The sequence below is a fragment of the Barbus barbus genome (assembly GCF_936440315.1).
Source record: "Barbus barbus genome assembly, chromosome: 49".
Taxonomy (NCBI): domain Eukaryota; kingdom Metazoa; phylum Chordata; class Actinopteri; order Cypriniformes; family Cyprinidae; genus Barbus; species Barbus barbus.
Window position 1 is genome coordinate 2702538 of NC_136727.1, and position 17893 is coordinate 2720430.

Consider the following 17893-nt stretch of genomic DNA (forward strand, 5'->3'; position numbering starts at 1 on the left):
AAGTGATTCCTTGGCTGTTTTGAATGGTTGCTAGGTAGTTGCTAGAGTGTTTTGGGTGGTTGCTAGGTAGTTGCTAGAGTTTATTTAAATAACATTGATAAATCATATATTTAAGTTTAGAATAGCAGAGAGAACATGCAGTGTTTGGCATGGAAACTCACATACAGTGAATATATTATGTACATTGGCTTTTAGCCACATATATTGCATTTAGATTTAATGCTCTGCAGTCTGGGAAAACATGCATGCTAAAAGCCAAATAAAACACATGCAATGCATTTTACAGGACTGTCATTAGATGGAACATAGACAAGAAGAAATGACCCGTGTAAATTGTGTTTTCGTGTGCGGTGCACAATATCATGAAATAGCCAAGAGATGAGATCGTCAAGGGACAGTCAAGAACAATTAATAAACAATAGCTGTTTTCTTCCGTTTGAAATCCCAGCTGATATGAAAACAGACAGCAGAATGGCGCTGGAAGTTGGCAGACCTTCTAAACACCTGTAAAAAAATGTTTTTTGTTTTTTGGCAAAGACATGGAAACAGGAAAAGAGGAAAGTAAAATGTGCCATTGAGACTTTTGAGTTCAAAATAATAAAGGTATAATCTGCATAAATTATATTTCACTGACAGATATTCAAGTTGATTATTTATGGTAAAACTGTGTAATCCAAAAATACATAACTTTAGATAGATAGATAGATAGATAGATAGATAGATAGATAGATAGATAGATAGATAGATAGATAGATAGATAGATAGATAGATAGATAGATAGATAGATAGATATGAGTTATAGATAGATAGAGTTATGCTCATCTAATGGTCAATAGGGGGCGACTACTATACCATTATCTGTGGAAAGCAAAGCACCTTACAACATGTTTCCCTGATGGAGAGAAAGACGGAGGAGAATGAGATGCTGCTGCCGAAAGCGTCCGTTTCTCCGGTGTTTCCATGGATTCTCTCGGCTCTGGGATAATTTAACAAATGCAAGATCTGTTTTACTCTTGGAAGCCGTCAAAGGACTTGGAAACAGAGGTTGATGCGCTGGATGTGAGTTGATGTCGACATCAGAAGCGCGCATTCCTTCGAATATTCGCCGGAAGAATCAGCGCGAGCGTTTGTTTTCGTTTGATTTGATGCTGGATGCTGTTCATAGCGAAGAGCGGGAATAAAACACTGACAGAAGAGGCCTGTGTCCCGCTTTAATCGACATCCGCCATCGCTTCTCCATCACTCAAGCATGGACCGGTAATAACGACGTTTTAAATTATATTTATAATCGCGTATGTAAAAATTACTGTAACGTTAGTAATTCATCGCTAACATAACAATTCGGTTATTTGTACGGATTTTTCTCGTTAATTTTTTCCCTATAACATTTTTACTATTAAATAATGGTAATAAATCATAAATAATTAGTGATTTTGTCAATCTCTGACATCTTTACTAGATTTACGAGTGAGCTTATTTGTTAGTTTTAAGATCAATTAGTGGCATCTCTATCCATAATATTATTGCGCTTTTTTATGTAAATATTCGTCCTGAAATTCGCCTAAATTAAAGTTTGGAAAACATTTTTGGAAATATTATCTGTTATTTTATTTATTTAATTTAAACACACCTGTCAGAGTGCTGTATTTCTCACTTGGCAAGTGCTCAAAATGTATGTTTTGTTGTGTCAATATTGACAATTTTATAGATGTTATATTAATAGATGTTGCATTTTAGATATAATTTACAATTTTGTTGTATTTTCTAGATTTAATGAGCGAGTTTGTTTTCATTTTTTTGTTTACGACTAATATTATGGCGTCTATGCATAGTTTTATTGCCATTTCGCTTGATTTGTCGTAAATAACTGAAAACTGAACTGCGATCGATAATCTCGGAGGAGTCATGACGTCACGGAGGCTTAACCCTCTCAAGAAAACACATTTCTGGTAATATTGTCTATTTATCGTAACGGGTCATTATGTAAGTTCTTTATACACCTCTAAAAACATAATTATGTATATTCCATTTCTGTCAATAGATCCTCCTAAATATTACACACTGCACCTTTAAATAAATTAATTTGTTCGAGTGCTTTATTTCTAGCATAGCAAGTGCTCAAGATTTATATTTTAAAGCAGTAGTTCAGCCCAAAATTAAAATTCTGTCATTAGCATTTTTTGCTAAATATTAATCGCTTTGGAGTCACAGCCTGTTTAAACCCTTTCGCTGGCCTAAATAACTGTTTAGCCAAAACATTTCTGAAAAATATTGTTTATTTGTTTTTACTTTTATTTATTTAATTTAAACTCACCTGTCAGAATGCTGTATTTCTTACATAGCAAGTGCTCAAAATGGACAATTTAAAGCAGTAGTTCAGCCAATATGGACAATTCTGTCATTATGTTCTTATTATGAGAGTTTGTTGTTTCGCCTACTGCTGACCGAATTTGATCTGTAGATGGTTTATCTGCTGTAATAAGCTAGCAGCCCTTTCTAAAGTTCTCTTTTGGCATCTGTAGATTAGAGGAACTTGTAAATGAGTGGATTTGGCGGCAGGATTTCTGGCTTCCTCCTGGCATCACATGGAAAGACATCGCTGAAGGGACGGCGGACGGAGGTCGGCATCCCGTACCCCGCAACCTGCTCATCTCCCTGCCCTTGGCCCTGGGTTTCATCGCTCTGCGATTCGTTTTCGAAAGGTGAATATCAGTATTACATCTATGTTGATTGTTCACCTTATAAGTGAATTTTAACATTAACATGCACAAACTCTGATTGGTCCTTCAAGGGTGGATGCTGGCGTATCATTACTGAGCGGATTGGGTTACTAATGCACGGTTTGGTTTCTCCTAAGGGGTTTCTCTCCAGGGTGCTTTCTAAGTTTAACCGGGATGTATTATTCAACAGTTTGCCTCTGAATGATTGAAATGAGGATATCAGGCTGTAGTTTAGTGTCAGTTCTGACAGAATGAAAGTGGAGCATTGTTTTCCCTTGGTTTTGTTGTCAATATTTCTTTGTAACAAAAACCACTGGTGCAGGCTGCTATTTTTAGGTTCCATTGTGTTCTTGCAGTGACTGGATACTCAATGCACTTGTTTATTTTTTCTACTAAAGAACTTTCATTTATTATGGGCAAATCTCACTAAGAAATAGTCATTTCAAATGGAAATCAAAGATGAATGTACATTGCACAATTTTTTTTTTAAAGAATGTGTGTGTTAGGGATGTCAATTGATCGTTAATTTAAACGACGATCGATTGTGGAAATGATAAAAAATTGATATCCCTAGTGTGTGTGCATGTATAAAACACACACACACACACACATATATATATATATATACATATATATATATATATATATATATATATATACACACACACACACACACACACACACACACAGTTGAAGTCAAAAGTTTACATACATCTTGCAGAATCTGCAAAATGTTAATTATTTTACCAAAATAAGAGGGAGCATACAAAATGCATGTTATTGTTTATTTAATACTGACCTAAATAAGATATTTCACAAGATGTTTACATATAGTCCACTAGAAAAAAATAATTGTTGAATTCATAAAAATGACCCTGTTCAAAAGTTTACATCCCCTTGATTCTTAATACTGTGTTGTTACCTGAACGATCCAAAGCTGTGTTGTTTTGTTTAGTGATAGTTGTTCATGAGTCCCTTGTTTGTCCTGAACCGTTAAACTGTCTGCTGTTCTTCAGAAAAGTCCTTCAGGTCCCACAAATTCTTTGGTTTTCCAGCATTTTTGTGTATTTGAACCCTTTCCAACAATGACTGTATGATTTTGAGATCCATCTTTCCACACTGAGGACGACTGAGGGACTCATATGCAACTATTACAGAAGGTTCAAACACTCACTGATGCTCCAGAAGGAAAAACCATGCATTAAGAGCCGGGGTGTGGAAACTTTTTGAATTTGTAGATAAGGGTAAATTTAACTTATTTTGTCTTTTGGGAAACATGTAACTAGCTTCTGAAGGGCAGTACTAAAAAATATGATATTTAGGCAAAATAAGGAAAATGTACACATCTTCATTTTGTTCAAAAGTTTTCACCCCCCGGCTCTTAATGCATGGTTTTTCCTTCTGGAGATTACATATTTGCAGGGTTACATTTATTATATCATATTCCAGTATATTATAATTAAAATATATAATGTAAATTATTTTTTATAGTATATTTATTTATATTTAATATAATAATTTAAAATGCATTATTATTATTGTTATTATTAAGAAATTAAATAAAATATTTTTATTGCATTACAGTAATGAGAATTAATTTTTTAAGCAGGCGCAGTGTAATGCAATAGATATGGAACTGCTGTGCGTCGTGACAAAATGACAGCAAATCAGAAGCTATTTAATATTTAATGCACAGTTAAGAGAAGCACTATTATAGACCAATCAAATTCTCTGGTGGGCGGGGCTAGATAGCATTATGCGTATCAACCAAACCTCCTGTCACATATATTAATTTCTGTCTTATTTCAGTTGGTTATGTGATGAAATCTGACCTCTTGGCCATTACTCTTATATTACAGAGTCGTGAAGTTACTCTATGGTCTGGAAAGGGTGCGATTGCCTCTGGCTTACAACGCCAGCTGTTTCTCACATCACTCCCTTTCTTGACGTTAACTCATCAAAAGCCACCCAGTTCTCACTGTACAGCGTCTCGCGCTTGATTAAAGATCTTGAGTTACAGACGGTGTTGGGTTCCGGTGAGTGTCACGCCCTCGAGTGCCAGCGCGTTGAGTCACGTTTGTCGCTGACTGTGTGTTACAGGGTTGTGGCTCTGCCTCTCAGCCGGTGGTTGGGCGTCCGGGACAGGGTTTGGGTGCGCGTCACGCCCGTCCCGAAGCTGGAGGCCTTTTACCTGCAGAAGAAGCAGCAGCCGTCACAGGTTAGTGAGTCAAATGAGCACCGACCGTCTGTGACGTGTGAGTTAATACTGGACATCCACACCAGAGGATCTGATCCACAAAAACAACGTGTGTTCAGCTGCTGAGCACAAAAATACTGGGTAAAATGGCCCTTTTTTTATTAAATGGGACAGTTTATTAATCATAGTATCACAATATTATTTAAAATATTGCACTTTTTGTTATTACACTATTTTATTACAATACTAATTTAAATTCAAATATTATTTATTAACTTATTTATTTATTTAGCAATGAATTCTGGGATTGCTTTCTCTCCTGAATTAGGTTCATTTTCAAAAGCAGTATAATATAATATTACATTCAACATTTATAAAATGGCAACAATAATTTATAATATTATTTATAATTTTTTAGACTTAATATTTCATAATAATTATCTATAATGTATAATTATTAAGATAATTAATAGATAATTATTGCATTTTATGATATGAAATACTTCAATGGTGCATTCATATTTTAAGTATTTGTTTTATAAAATTAATTTATATTTTATATGATATTATATTATTATATAAAAGACGCACACACACAGACTAAATATCTACAATATATTTTAGAAATTTGAAAAAAATGTATTATAATATTAAAATGTATTATATTTTAAAAAATATATATGTACAAATATATAAATAAAAATATATATATTAATATAATATAAATATATATTAATATAAATATCTACAATATATTTTAGAAATAATTTCATACACAAATAATAAAGTTTTTATAATATAAAAACAATATATAATACATCATTAAATAGTTACAAATAAGTTTATGTTTCAGTAATTATTAAATCACCCAACAAATTAATAAATGTCCTTTGCATTTAATTTTTCATTTAAAGCAAAAGATTGTGACATTTCATTTTCAGGGTTAATTTTTCATTTTTTATATTTGGATAAATTTTTCTTTTAAGCAACATTCACTGAACATTTCATTTTTAGGGTTATGGCTATTATATTGCAGTTTATGTATAATACAAAATACAATATAATAGTTAGAAAATGTGCCTTATAAAAATTAATAATTTTTTTTTTTTTGACATACCAGCCAATTTTGACATATCAACAAATTAGTTTCAAAATAAAATACAAAGAAATCCTCATTTTTGTTTTCCTGTGTCTGTGTTTGTTTGTTCAGACTGATTTGCTGGTTCTGGAGAAGCACTGCGGACTCTCTCAGCGTCAGATCCAGACCTGGCTGCGTCACCGCCGAAACCAGGACCGACCCGGAAACACCCGGAAGTTCTGTGAAGCCTCGTAAGCCTCTAAAGTGTGCTAAAGATAGCCCACAGCAGATGTCTGTGATTGAGTGTGTTTGCCTTTGATTAACATGTGCTTTCCTGTGTGCTTCCTCAGGTGGAGGTTTGTGTTTTATCTCATCGCGTTCTCAGCTGCTCTCGTCTCGCTCATTAACGTGAGTATCTCCATAATGCTGGGGCTTCTCAGTTCTCTCCTCAGCATCATGCTCACCTTGAAATAAATGTAATCAAATATTGAGACGTTGTCAGGAAAAAAGTTGCCATTTCTGCCTGACAATTTTTTTTATTCATTTTTTTCATTCACATTTTTTACCATTTCACTTAATATTATGTTAACAATAATAATAATAATAATATATTTGTGCGATTATAATATTTGGCTTCAACATGTAGTTTATTTAAAATAAAATAAAACATTATAGAAATACAATAAAAGTAAACAAATATGTAATAAAAATAGACGTTAAAGATTTCTTAATATTATCTATTATATTTTAATACACAAAAAGTTAGTTCTAATATGACTGAAAAATTGGTACTTGTTACTCCAAAGTAAGATGCTGATAATAATAATAATAATAATTTGGAAATATTAGACAATGTTTATATAATGTTTTAATAATATATTTACATTATTTCTTAATAATGTCTAATATATTTAATATACAACAATTAGTGGTCCTATAATAAATTACAAATTATTGCGTTTTATTCCAAAGTATAAAAGAATAATAATAATTATTATTTGTTTTATGTAATTTCTTTGCTTACATGTTTTTAATGAAATATTTAGATATATAATAAATTTAATAAAAGTAGATTTATATAAATTCTTAATATCTAATACACAAAGATTTTCAGTCCTATATTTAACACAAAATTACTCACCAGATTTATTTTGCATATATATATATATATATATATATATATGTGTGTGTGTGTGTGTGTGTGTGTGTGTGTGTGTATTATTTAAAATAAAATATTTATAAGTATATAATAAAAAAATTAAATCGATTTTTATTAATTCTCAATAATATCTAATACACTTTTCAGTAATACACTAAAATGAGCAGTCCTATATAAAACAAAACATTTGGTGCACGTTACACTAAAATAAAAATAAAGTATTTGATAATATATTTGATTTAGAAATCTAATACACTTCATACACAAAAATGAGTGGTCATATAATGAATGAAAAATGGGTGCATGTTACTCCAAAGTAAAAAACGAACAAAAACTTCATCAAAACTTATATACATTCACATGTTTTGTCAAATGGTGTTTTTCAGACTCCGTGGTTTTGGGATCATCGGGAATGCTGGCGCGGATACCCAAGACAGGTCCGTAACACACATTCACTTCCTGCTGAACAATCCCAGGAACTTGAGATTAGGCAGAAATAGTGAGCGCCGCACCCCACGATCTGATCAAAACAGTCAAGACTTATCTCATGAGAGCCAGAATCATCTGCAAAATATTACAATATGTTTCATTTGTTCTCAGAAACAAGTACATTTTAGGGATGAAATGTTTCTGTTAAGTAGATATTTGTACCTTTTTACCGTTCACTTGAATATTGGTGTGTTAATTCTGAAATAAGAGACATGAAATCCATAGTTCTGCTTTTTCAGGTGCTGTTATTTGTGATTTGATCTGCAGGCCGTAGCAGAAGCTCAGTACTGGTATTACATCGTGGAGTTGTCCTTCTACCTCTCGCTTCTGCTCTGCGTATCGGTGGACATAAAGCGCAAAGTAAGTTCTGTGTGAAATTTCCTTGGAAAGATCCTACAATCGATGAATTGCGCTTATGTTTGTTTTGGGTTGTGTAGGACTTCAAAGAGCAGATCATTCACCACATCGCCACCATTTTCCTCATTGTGTTCTCTTACTGTGCGAACTACGTGCGCGTGGGAACCCTGGTGATGCTCGTCCACGACTCTTCTGACTTCCTGTTGGAGGTAAATCTCAGAATCTGATTGGCCGCTCCGTCAGCTTCCATTATGACATCATGGCCTCAGGATTTACACTGATGTAGGGCCTTATGAAATATTTAAAATTCTGTTTTATTTTTTCCAAATTCCGTTTTCAGTCCCCCCCCCCCCCATTTTAATCTTTCTGGACTTTGTTTTAATGGTTAAATTAAATTTTAGTAATGAAAAAGCATTCAAGCATAACACTAATTAATTGAAATAATGAAACTCATATAATTGAATAAGAATTTCATTAAAAGCTTTACAAATATGTAATTTTTAGGGCCCTATAAAATATATAGTTTTTCCCAAATTCCGTAATTTGTCTGGATTCTGTTTTTTTGGTCTCCACCTTTCTGTTTTAACAGTTAATTAAAATTTTTGTAATGAAAAACCATGTCTGATTAATTGAAGTCATGAAACTTATAGAATTTAAGAAACAATTTAACAAAAGTTACATTTTTAGAGCCCTATGAAATGTTATTTTTTCTCGAATTCTGTTTAGTTTTATCAGTTTATTTTCCTTTTTTTAATTCCATTTTAATTTAAATAATCAAAAAGGATGTCTAATTAAGTGAATTCATAAAAACAATTTAATCAATTTTTATATAAAGAATTAATAATAATAATAATAGGGCACTATGAAAAGTTTTTTTTTTCAGAAATTCTGTGTTGTGTATTTCAGTTTATTATCTGGTAAATGAATAAAGGCATAAATTATACTTTAATCAAATGAAATTTAAACCTTTTCTTTTTTTGGCAAAGTTCTGAACAACAGATTATTGTTTAATTTAAAACATGGAAGACAAATTGTGATTATTCCTTATATAAGTTGTAATATGAATAAAACAAAAAAATGTATGGTCCTGTTAACTATCTTTGTTAATTCGCAAAGTCCACATAATCGAGTTCATTGCAGAAGTTTTTGCCACATCAATACTGAAAAACAGGATTCTGAGTGTATTTATTTTATAAGTTGTTTCATGTTCTTTTTGCTTAATAAATATCAGAAAACACATTATGTATATAGCAAGCACATGTTATTGAAACTGAATAAAGCACATAAATGACTTTATTATTCCTTTATATATTGACTTTTATAATAAAGATATCCAAAAAATAACTAATGTTTTGTTTTTGCTTGATTTGCAGTCTGCTAAAATGTTCAATTATGCAGGATGGAGAAAGACCTGCGATGCCTTGTTTGTCGTTTTCGCTGCCGTATTCCTGGTAACTCGCCTTGTGGTTTTCCCATGCAGGTAAGAACTTCATTTTTCACTTAATGCTGATTTCAAATCATTTTGATTGGGTTCTTCTTAAATCTAAGACTTTCCGATGGCTAAAATCTTTTTACGATTTATAAACCGTATTTTGATTCATTTCCAGAATCGTCTACACAGCTGTGGTGGATTCGTTGGACGTCTTTCCTCCGTACCCTGGTTATTATTTCTTGAACGGCCTGTTGCTGGTTCTTCAAGCTCTTCACATCTTCTGGGCTTGGCTGATTCTTCGAATGGTTCACAAATTTGTCTTTTTAGGCAAAGTGAGTATCTTAAGTTGTAAGTTTATAAATGAGGCTATCCCTCAATTTTCTAACAAATGTGTTGTTAAGGTGGAACGTGATGAACGGAGCGAGGAAGAAAGTGAGGCTGAGGAAGAAGATGATGAAGGTGGAGAAGAACAACACAGCTGGGAGCAGAAAAAGGGTGCCCTTAATTCTAAATTGGCATCGTTGGCCAATAACTGTGTTCTGAACAATTTAACGAATCAGAGGCGAAAAATGAATAGCAGAATGCCGAAAGCCAGATAGTAATGCTACTTAATGTATTTAAACGTGTTAAATCATCTCCAACTTTCTTGGCTTATCTTGTTTGTCAAGGTCCTACTGTAATTTCAGACCGCTGATGTTTTGTTTTAGTGAAAACATAATGCGTAGTCAGTAGATTGCGAAAAACAAAAAACTACTACTTTGTATTATTACATTACCATTTGAGTATATTGGAAATAGGTTCAACTTGAATTAATTTGTTTAAAGTTAGTCTAATTAATTATAGTACATTGGCTGAGTAGCACTTAAACTCAGATTAAAAAGTTTTCATACATAAAAATGGTTCGTAAACAGACATCTTAAGTATTTAATTGTTGATTAGTTTACTAATTCTGCAACTGTTCATTATGGAACAGTGATATTTAAAAAAAAAAAAATAATTAGTCAGCTCTCCTAACTAGAGAGACCCATAACATTTAGATGCATTCTTTTTAAATACTTTTGTATTTGTATAGGTATTCTTCTAAGTTTTGTGGAAATGTGTGAATTTTCTGCAGTGGCTGTTGTTTTCAAAATGGGCTTTGGTGGACCACTGGGAAAAACTTATGGCGTCATCTAGTGGTGAAATGTCCGCTTTTGTTGCAAAAGACTACTGGATTTTGTTGTGTTTTTGTTAGATGGCACTTTGGTTGTACATTGCCTTACCAAATGAGGAATCAGATGATTTCTCACTGGAGCACGTGCCTCGAAATCTTACAAGTCAAGATAGTTGAGTTTGAGAATGCATGTGTAGGCCTCTTGATGTATTGAATCTGCTCCAAGGGCTAAAGGCAAAGTATTTTTGTGGTTCTAGATGGTTCTAGAAAGTTTATTTGCACAGTAGCCATAACTGACCTTTCGTTCTAAAGCTGTGCATCTGTCTTTTACTGTTTAACTTATGTTTTTAAAAAAACCTGTGATTGTTTTTGTATGAATTTTCCTATTTTTTATTGGGATTTACAGTGTTCTGTGTTTGTTAATGCAATATTTTGTAGCTGTTATATTACTTGTAACAATAACAGAAGAGGGATATAGTCTTATAATCTTAAATACTGTTTATGTTGCATACTTGCTTCTCATTCAACATTTTTCTCTGTGACCTTTTGATTAACAATAAAAATGTTTTAGAATATGATTATCCTATTGCTGAACAAAATATTCCTGCATTGGTTTAATACTTGTGCTCTGACTTAAAAAAGGAATAGCGTTGACATTATAGCTTTAGAAAGGATTGACATGCATTGCGATACAACCTCTTATGGGGACAGGACAGGGTATTTTATCATCAACTTCCAAGCAAGTGTCAATGTATGGGTCCAGTAGAATCATGTTTGGATATGTTTTGTTCATCTTCCTCTCGCTGAGTATGTAAATCTGCCCGTTAACTGTGGCACAGCCTGTAAAGAATTTGTTGTCCAGACAGTCCTCGTGAAGAATGGTCCACTCGTCCGTGTCAATGTCTAAGCGCAGAGCCTGTCCTCCCAGTAGATAGAGGGCACCATTGAGCTCAGTTGCAAGAAGATCGTAACTGGAAAAGTAGTACACATTTATCCAAAAAAATTCACTTTGGTTTACCAAAGTGTATAGAAATGATACAGAGCTATTTGTGGTGGCATCTTTGAAAAGTATTGCCTTAAAAAGGGTGGACAACATTGGCTCTTGAGTTTAGCTCCAACCCTAATTAATCACATCTGTGCAATTTTCAAATAATCCTGTTAGATGTTTTAGATGTGTTTGGGGTTGGAGGTAAAATCTGCAGGGCAGTTGACCTTGAGGGCAAGACTTGCCCAAGCCTTGCTTAAAACAAGTTAGACAACTGTGTCTACTCACCGTGGGAATGGAGAATAGGACACCACATCCCATTGATCAACCTCTGGCCTGTACCTCTGAATCCCACTGTAAACATCCCCATTGTCATCTAGACCACAGGCCACGTAAATACTAGTCCCCAAAGTGACAATGGCTGCCCTTTCCACAGCCTGCACCATGGGGCTGACGGTGTCCCATTCCTCGGCTCCCAAAACCAGTTTCTCGACGTCGGCCACAGGCCCCTCATCCATGCTACCGCCAAACACAAACAGCTGGAACTCCAGAGCCGCTGAACAGTGACTGTGTCTGGACTTCTGCATTGCCGGGCCGTCCACCCATCGCTTGTTACCATGCTCGTAAATGCTCACCCAATCCACACTATACCATAACACATCCCGGAAGTAGCCTCCAGTCACTACTATGTTGTCCCCTTAGAGCAAGAAATAATATTTTAGATGGTGTAGACAGACAACAAAGACAAAATGCCCAATTCTGTTTCTGGAGATCTACTTTCATGCAAAGGTCAGCTCCAATCCTAATCAAACACACCTCAACAAGATCATTAAAGGGGCTTACACACCATGGAACTCAGTTCAAGGAATATATTGGAGCACTGAATGTAGATCTCCAGAAACAGGATTCGGCACTCATGACTTCAAAGTTTTGGAAAAAACATGTACCACCTGATCGGGCATGTTCCAGGTAGGTCATTAGGCGCTTTTGCACCGCATAGTTCTAGGCACTAGCCAGGAACGGGTCATTCCTAGAGAACCAATTCCCCCCTCGGGCCATTTTCCTGGTTGCATTCGCACTGGCAGCAGGAACTCTGAAGAGACCGACAGCGACGTATTTATTCATGGCATTTACAAACATCAACAACCGGATCGAATGTGAACATGATCAAAGCTGTTTTTGGTGTGTGTCGTGGGTATTGTGGTAACGGAGATTTAACATAAACACGCAATTTACGCGATAGAGCATGAAACTCGGACAAAATCTCATATCACACCTTGCAGCGTTATCATTGAGGCAGAGAAAAGAACACAACGTTGCAGACAACCGGTAAATGCCATTATCGTTTTTTTCCATGTTCATGGAGTAAATATTTTTACATGGTGTTTTAAAAATTCCGGGTAGCCGGTGTTTCATATGCGTTTGGCCAATCAGCATACACTCACATCACTGGTAGTTCCAATAGAACTGTTGTAGAGCCTACTCTGAAGTAGGAACCGATTTAGTTCCCGCAAACGGAGTTCCTAGAACAAATACGGTACTAGTTCCTGTGGTGCGAACGTATCAAAAATCTGGTACTTCTGCCAATAGTTCTAGGAACTATGAAGAGGTTCCTCTGGTGCAAAAGCGCCTTATGCTAACATGTTGTGGAAGGTTAAAATGTATAGGATCAGATGAGGTTGTTACCTACTGCAGCCACGGAGTACTGTGTGAGACACTTCTTTTGCAGCGGTGGATGGGATTGCCACCTTCCACTGTAGGGGTGAAACTGATACAGCAGCTGCGTTTCTTGCTCATGCGGTCCACCGAGAACAAACAGGGTTTCCCTTGAGCGAGTTCTAGGCATGGACCTGCCCATAGTCCAACTGCTGGGCAAGTTATCGTTCAGTCTACAAATGAGCTTGGCACGTGGGTCTGAACTGTTTATCTTGGTCAGAAGATCAGTAATGTAGGGTAGACTTAAGCACTCGGGCCTAACCAGACCCACTAGTTCCATGAAGTCCTTTTCCCGACTTGGGTCAAATGTTGCCCAGCAAAGGGCCACATCAAGAGCCAAGTCTTCCTTGGGAATGCTTAAGTTGTCACTAGCAAGGAGGTCAGCAATGCTTTCCTTCGGAAGGAACATAAAGTCCTGCTCGGAGGCTAAGGCAGGTAGGTGTGTCAAGACTACATCCCTTGCTGCTGCGTAGAGGTCCAGACAGCCAAGCTGCCAAGCATAGGCCATCATTCCCAAGCAGTTACTAAGATGCAATTGTCTTTCCAAGAACTTGCAGCAGAGTAACCGAGCCCTATCCAACTGGAGGAAGTCTGCCGCCTCCAGAATGTCAAGGACATTCTTGCAGTCTATGTTCAGCTTCACGTTCTTTGTAAACTCCATTAGTGTGTGGAACTGCTGCAGTCCAACTCCCTTAATCTCAATGTGCTTCCTAGTGCTCTCCCGACCACCGCCAAAAAACAAAGCTCGGAAGTAGGGACTCAGATGGGCCAATTGCTCACGGTTCACAAAGAACAACTCCCCCTCCACTTGGAGCACTGTGTCAGGAACGACATTGACGGTTTTCTGATCTTCCTCAACTAAATCTTTCTCGGTTCCTAAGCCCTGGTCAAAAGTACCTATATCTTGCTTTGACCAAGCCATGACTGTGCACACTCCCCCTCCCAACACTCACTTCTCTGCTGAAGTGTGTCATGTGACAATTATATCCTTGCTCTAGCCTGTCACTCACTCTCCATGGGAATGGGGTCAGCAAGCAAATAAAAACAAGGGCTAAATATATCACAAAGTGCTAGAGAGACCCAATTTCAAAAAGCACACGAAAAGCTTTTGTGAATATTTAGGGCAGTATCTTTCAAGGATTGTTGAGTTATATATGGCTGGCACTGGTCTAAACATCAGGGCTTATAATGTGTCCTGTATGTATGCAAGTTTTGTCAAGTCAATACCACAACAAACCACCAGGGGTGGATATCGGACGACTAAACATCTTTAACCCATTTGTAGGGTATTCTACAGTACTTTGGGAAATTCTGATTAACTTTTTTTTGTGGTAATTGTCTATATAATAGCTCAAGAGATTAATGACTTCACTTGAGAAACCACTGTGTGGAGTTTCTTGTATTTACAAAATACAAACAACTGCCATTTTGTGTTATGATCTTGTCACTATTTTTTTTTTTTTTTAAGGTTTGCAACTTCTATATTGTCAACTGTCTCTTAAAGCAAGACAAGTCATTCAAACAATTGCACAAGGGTAGACTACAGTCTGGGTGTATCTCTGCTCCTTAATTGCAATTAGCAATGTTTGAATACAAGAATAATGAAATTTGAAATTCAAATGTTTGACTTGCAATATAACTGCACAATGAAAGTAAATGTTCTGGTTGGCTGTTCATATTGCAAAGGATTATGGTTTAATGTTGTTCTGTTCTCTCCCTCTTGCATAAGTGTAGTTCTGTACGTCTCAGAACTTGACTTATCACTCCTGTACATCCAGTGCATTGCAACCAAAAAGTCTTGGCTGTGGTTTTGTGTTTGTGGTCCAACGTCCTTAATCCTGATATGCGTCTTGGTTCTCTTGACCACTGCCAAAAACCAAGGCTTGGAAGTAGGGATTCAGCTGAACCAAATGCTCATGGTTCACACCAGCCGTGGATAGTTGTAATACACTGACAGCCAATCAGATTGAAGCATTTCAACAGCTGGGTAAAGAGCAGAAATGATGTCACAGCCTTCAGGCTTACCTGAGATGGAAATTATGTCAGGCTTACCTGAGATGGAAATGTCAGGCTTACCTGAGATGGAAATGAGAATGGAACGTCAGACGAAGACTCTTCTTGCATCACCACATCTCCTAGGTCTGTCTTCCTGCTTTTGTGTTTGTCAAAGTCAAGAGGCACAGGTCGAAAGCCTGGCTCCACATATTGCAGGCCACACCTCTCTCCTGTGTCCCTGCTGGAGATGTGCAAAGCTGGATATTTGGGTTGCCAGACCGGGGTTCGATTCCCCGACGGGGAGAATAGCAATCTTTTGAAAACCTATTTCATTTTCAGTGGGTTTGAGACTTTATCAAGCAAGAAGTAGGTACTTCTGTCAGGACCACTGAAGTCAAAGATGACTGACAATTAGCATAGATTGCGGTATGGTTCTGTTCTGGGCAAGAACTCCATGCACATCCATGCAGCCTAGCATGAATAAGAGCAGGGAGAGCAGCAATAACCCCCAGGGTAAAAAGAACAGAACCAACATAAATGTACTGCAGATATCATAAAAGTTCAATCATTTAATGTAACATTTTAGAAATTAGTCTGATTCAAAGGAGAATCAGAAGGCCGAATCCTGACTGACGAGAGGAGTTGGGGATGGAGAAGGGTAAATAGCTATTGACCAATGCGAAAGCTGGTGATAATACTGAATCTTATACAATGATCTTAAATATGGGTGCTGTGATTGGTGATTGGTAGATATGGATCAGCTGAGAGTCAGCTGATGCAAGCTTGACTAATGTGACCTGATGGAACTAACGCTAAACTTGATTTATGGCCCGACTTTAGGAACAGAGATAGATTAAGTTAAGGTTAGGTGAAGAATCAGGATTTTTGTCCACCTAACATAGCACTCCAGATTAAAAGAGATGGGCCACAGGCACAAAATCATGCTTGTTTTTTTGTTAGTTGCAACGCTCAAGCCATAGAGCAATATTTCAAGATAAATTTGAAATTTGTTCTTTGTTCTGAGATATACTTAAGGACCTTTTTTGAAGCATTTAAAGTTCATTAAAACTACAACACTCTTGCAAGAGGGTGGGAACGCAATGGCATTTAACCATGATTCTTTGCAATATGAACAGCCAACCAGAACTGTTTACACAGTTATACTGAAAGTCAAACATTTGAACTTCAAATTTCATTATATGACAAGATCATACCACACAATTCTCAAAAGCAATAAAACTCCCAAAGTAATATACCCTACATATAGGTTAGATATATTCAGTTGTCCAACATCTACCCCTTGTGGTTTGTTGATGTATTGACTTGGACAAAACAAGAAGTTGGGCCAGAGTTTAGGAACTGAGAAAGATTTAGTTGAGGAGGATCAGGTTTCAGATGGAGGGAGAGTTGTTTTTTGTGAACCGTGAGCATTTGGCCCAGCTGAGTCCCTACTTCCGACCCTTTTTTTGGTGGTCAGCAGAACACCAGGAAGCATGTTGAGATTAAGGGCATTGGACCACAGCAGTTCCACACACTAATTGCATTACAAAAATCTTCAAATTCCAGTCAATGTTATGTAAACTCAAGTGCAAGTATATGATGCCATCTACTGGCCACATGTTCTGCTCACTCCTCCTTAGTATAGTGGTGAGTATCCCGCCTGTCAGGCAAATGATACTTACCACTATACTAACGAGGAGTGAGCTGGGCTTTCAACCAGTAGATGGCATCATAAACTTACACGCAAGTTTTCACAACAGTGACTGAAATGACTTATAAATTTTTTAAAATCTGGTTATCATGGTTTTTATAGTCATATAGAAGTCATTGAGGTATAATGTAAAAACTACAGTTTGTGTATGGGAATTTCTTAATACCATAGTATTTTTTTAAAGTATACTTTTTGGGGTTTTAGAAGCCTATATGCACTCTGATTATGGATCCATTAGTAATGAATGAAACTATATCAATTTGGAGACTTGCTTCAAAAGCAATTTATTTCACACACCACTGAAACAATACATTCATAAATCACTCAGCAAACCCTTATGTGCTGTTGCATTTAAGACCAAACTCCTCCATGTTCACATTCTCCACACAACAAATCCCCCAAGACGAAAAAAGAATATAAAATGCTGAAATGAAAAACCAAAACTGCATCACCTAGTGTAAACAGGACACTAGTCTTGCCTGTACCTGTCAGAACACCTATAGATTTTTTAACATACTCGATAAAAATACCCTTCCAGCATTTTTAACTCAAAACTAGGCTATAGGAGCAGGGCCCATAATTTATAGAAATATATGCATTCTGAATCCACTTCAAGCATTGCAGCTAGCTCTGTAATTTCATCCATTTCCAGTTTCTAATTATGTTTGGCACTGTCTTAAGTGTGCAACAGAGACCAAGACAACAATGTTTTTCCCTTCACTCAAATATGTACAAATATTCAAATTACAATGCATATTTTCATGAGGTTTTCGAGACCCGCTGAGACCATCGACCACATTCAGTTGCTTCACCACATAAAATACCAAAGATTGTTGCAGCATTTCGGGCTCTGTTCAAAACCACTGGTCATTCAGTTTCTACTGCATACTGAACTGGTTCT

General features: G+C 36.1%; 2 protein-coding genes across 3 annotated transcripts; one reads left to right on the forward strand and one right to left on the reverse strand.

Annotated features, from left to right (window-relative positions):
- Positions 1 to 874: 874 nt before the first annotated feature.
- Positions 875 to 11177, forward strand: LOC306867434 (ceramide synthase 2-like). 2 transcript variants are annotated; one of them, XM_079413084.1, is made up of 11 exons: positions 875 to 1059; positions 2523 to 2702; positions 4821 to 4938; positions 6128 to 6246; positions 6346 to 6403; positions 7541 to 7591; positions 7911 to 8003; positions 8081 to 8209; positions 9374 to 9480; positions 9608 to 9764; positions 9834 to 11177. In XM_079413084.1, exons 1-11 carry the CDS (start codon positions 1049 to 1051, stop codon positions 10029 to 10031), a joined length of 1221 nt encoding a protein of 406 aa, XP_079269210.1. In that variant the 5' UTR covers positions 875 to 1048; the 3' UTR covers positions 10032 to 11177. The 2 variants fall into 2 exon arrangements, with proteins under 2 accessions (XP_079269210.1, XP_079269211.1); XM_079413085.1 differs by having other exon boundaries at positions 875 to 1257; positions 9834 to 11158.
- LOC306867433 (kelch-like protein 23) lies at positions 10981 to 14208 on the reverse strand (the record flags this gene model as incomplete). Its single annotated transcript, XM_079413083.1, has 3 exons — positions 10981 to 11556; positions 11859 to 12267; positions 13257 to 14208. 3 exons carry the CDS (start codon positions 14206 to 14208, stop codon positions 11250 to 11252), a joined length of 1668 nt encoding a protein of 555 aa, XP_079269209.1. The 3' UTR covers positions 10981 to 11249.
- Positions 14209 to 17893: the final 3685 nt, after the last annotated feature.

Excerpts from the sequence above, each read along its gene's own strand:
- LOC306867434 (XM_079413084.1), top strand. Across the intron at positions 6,247-6,345 it reads CGGAAGTTCTGTGAAGCCTC|GTGGAGGTTTGTGTTTTATC; the intron begins GTAAGCCTCTAA and ends GTGCTTCCTCAG. Across the intron at positions 9,765-9,833 it reads AATTTGTCTTTTTAGGCAAA|GTGGAACGTGATGAACGGAG; the intron begins GTGAGTATCTTA and ends TGTGTTGTTAAG.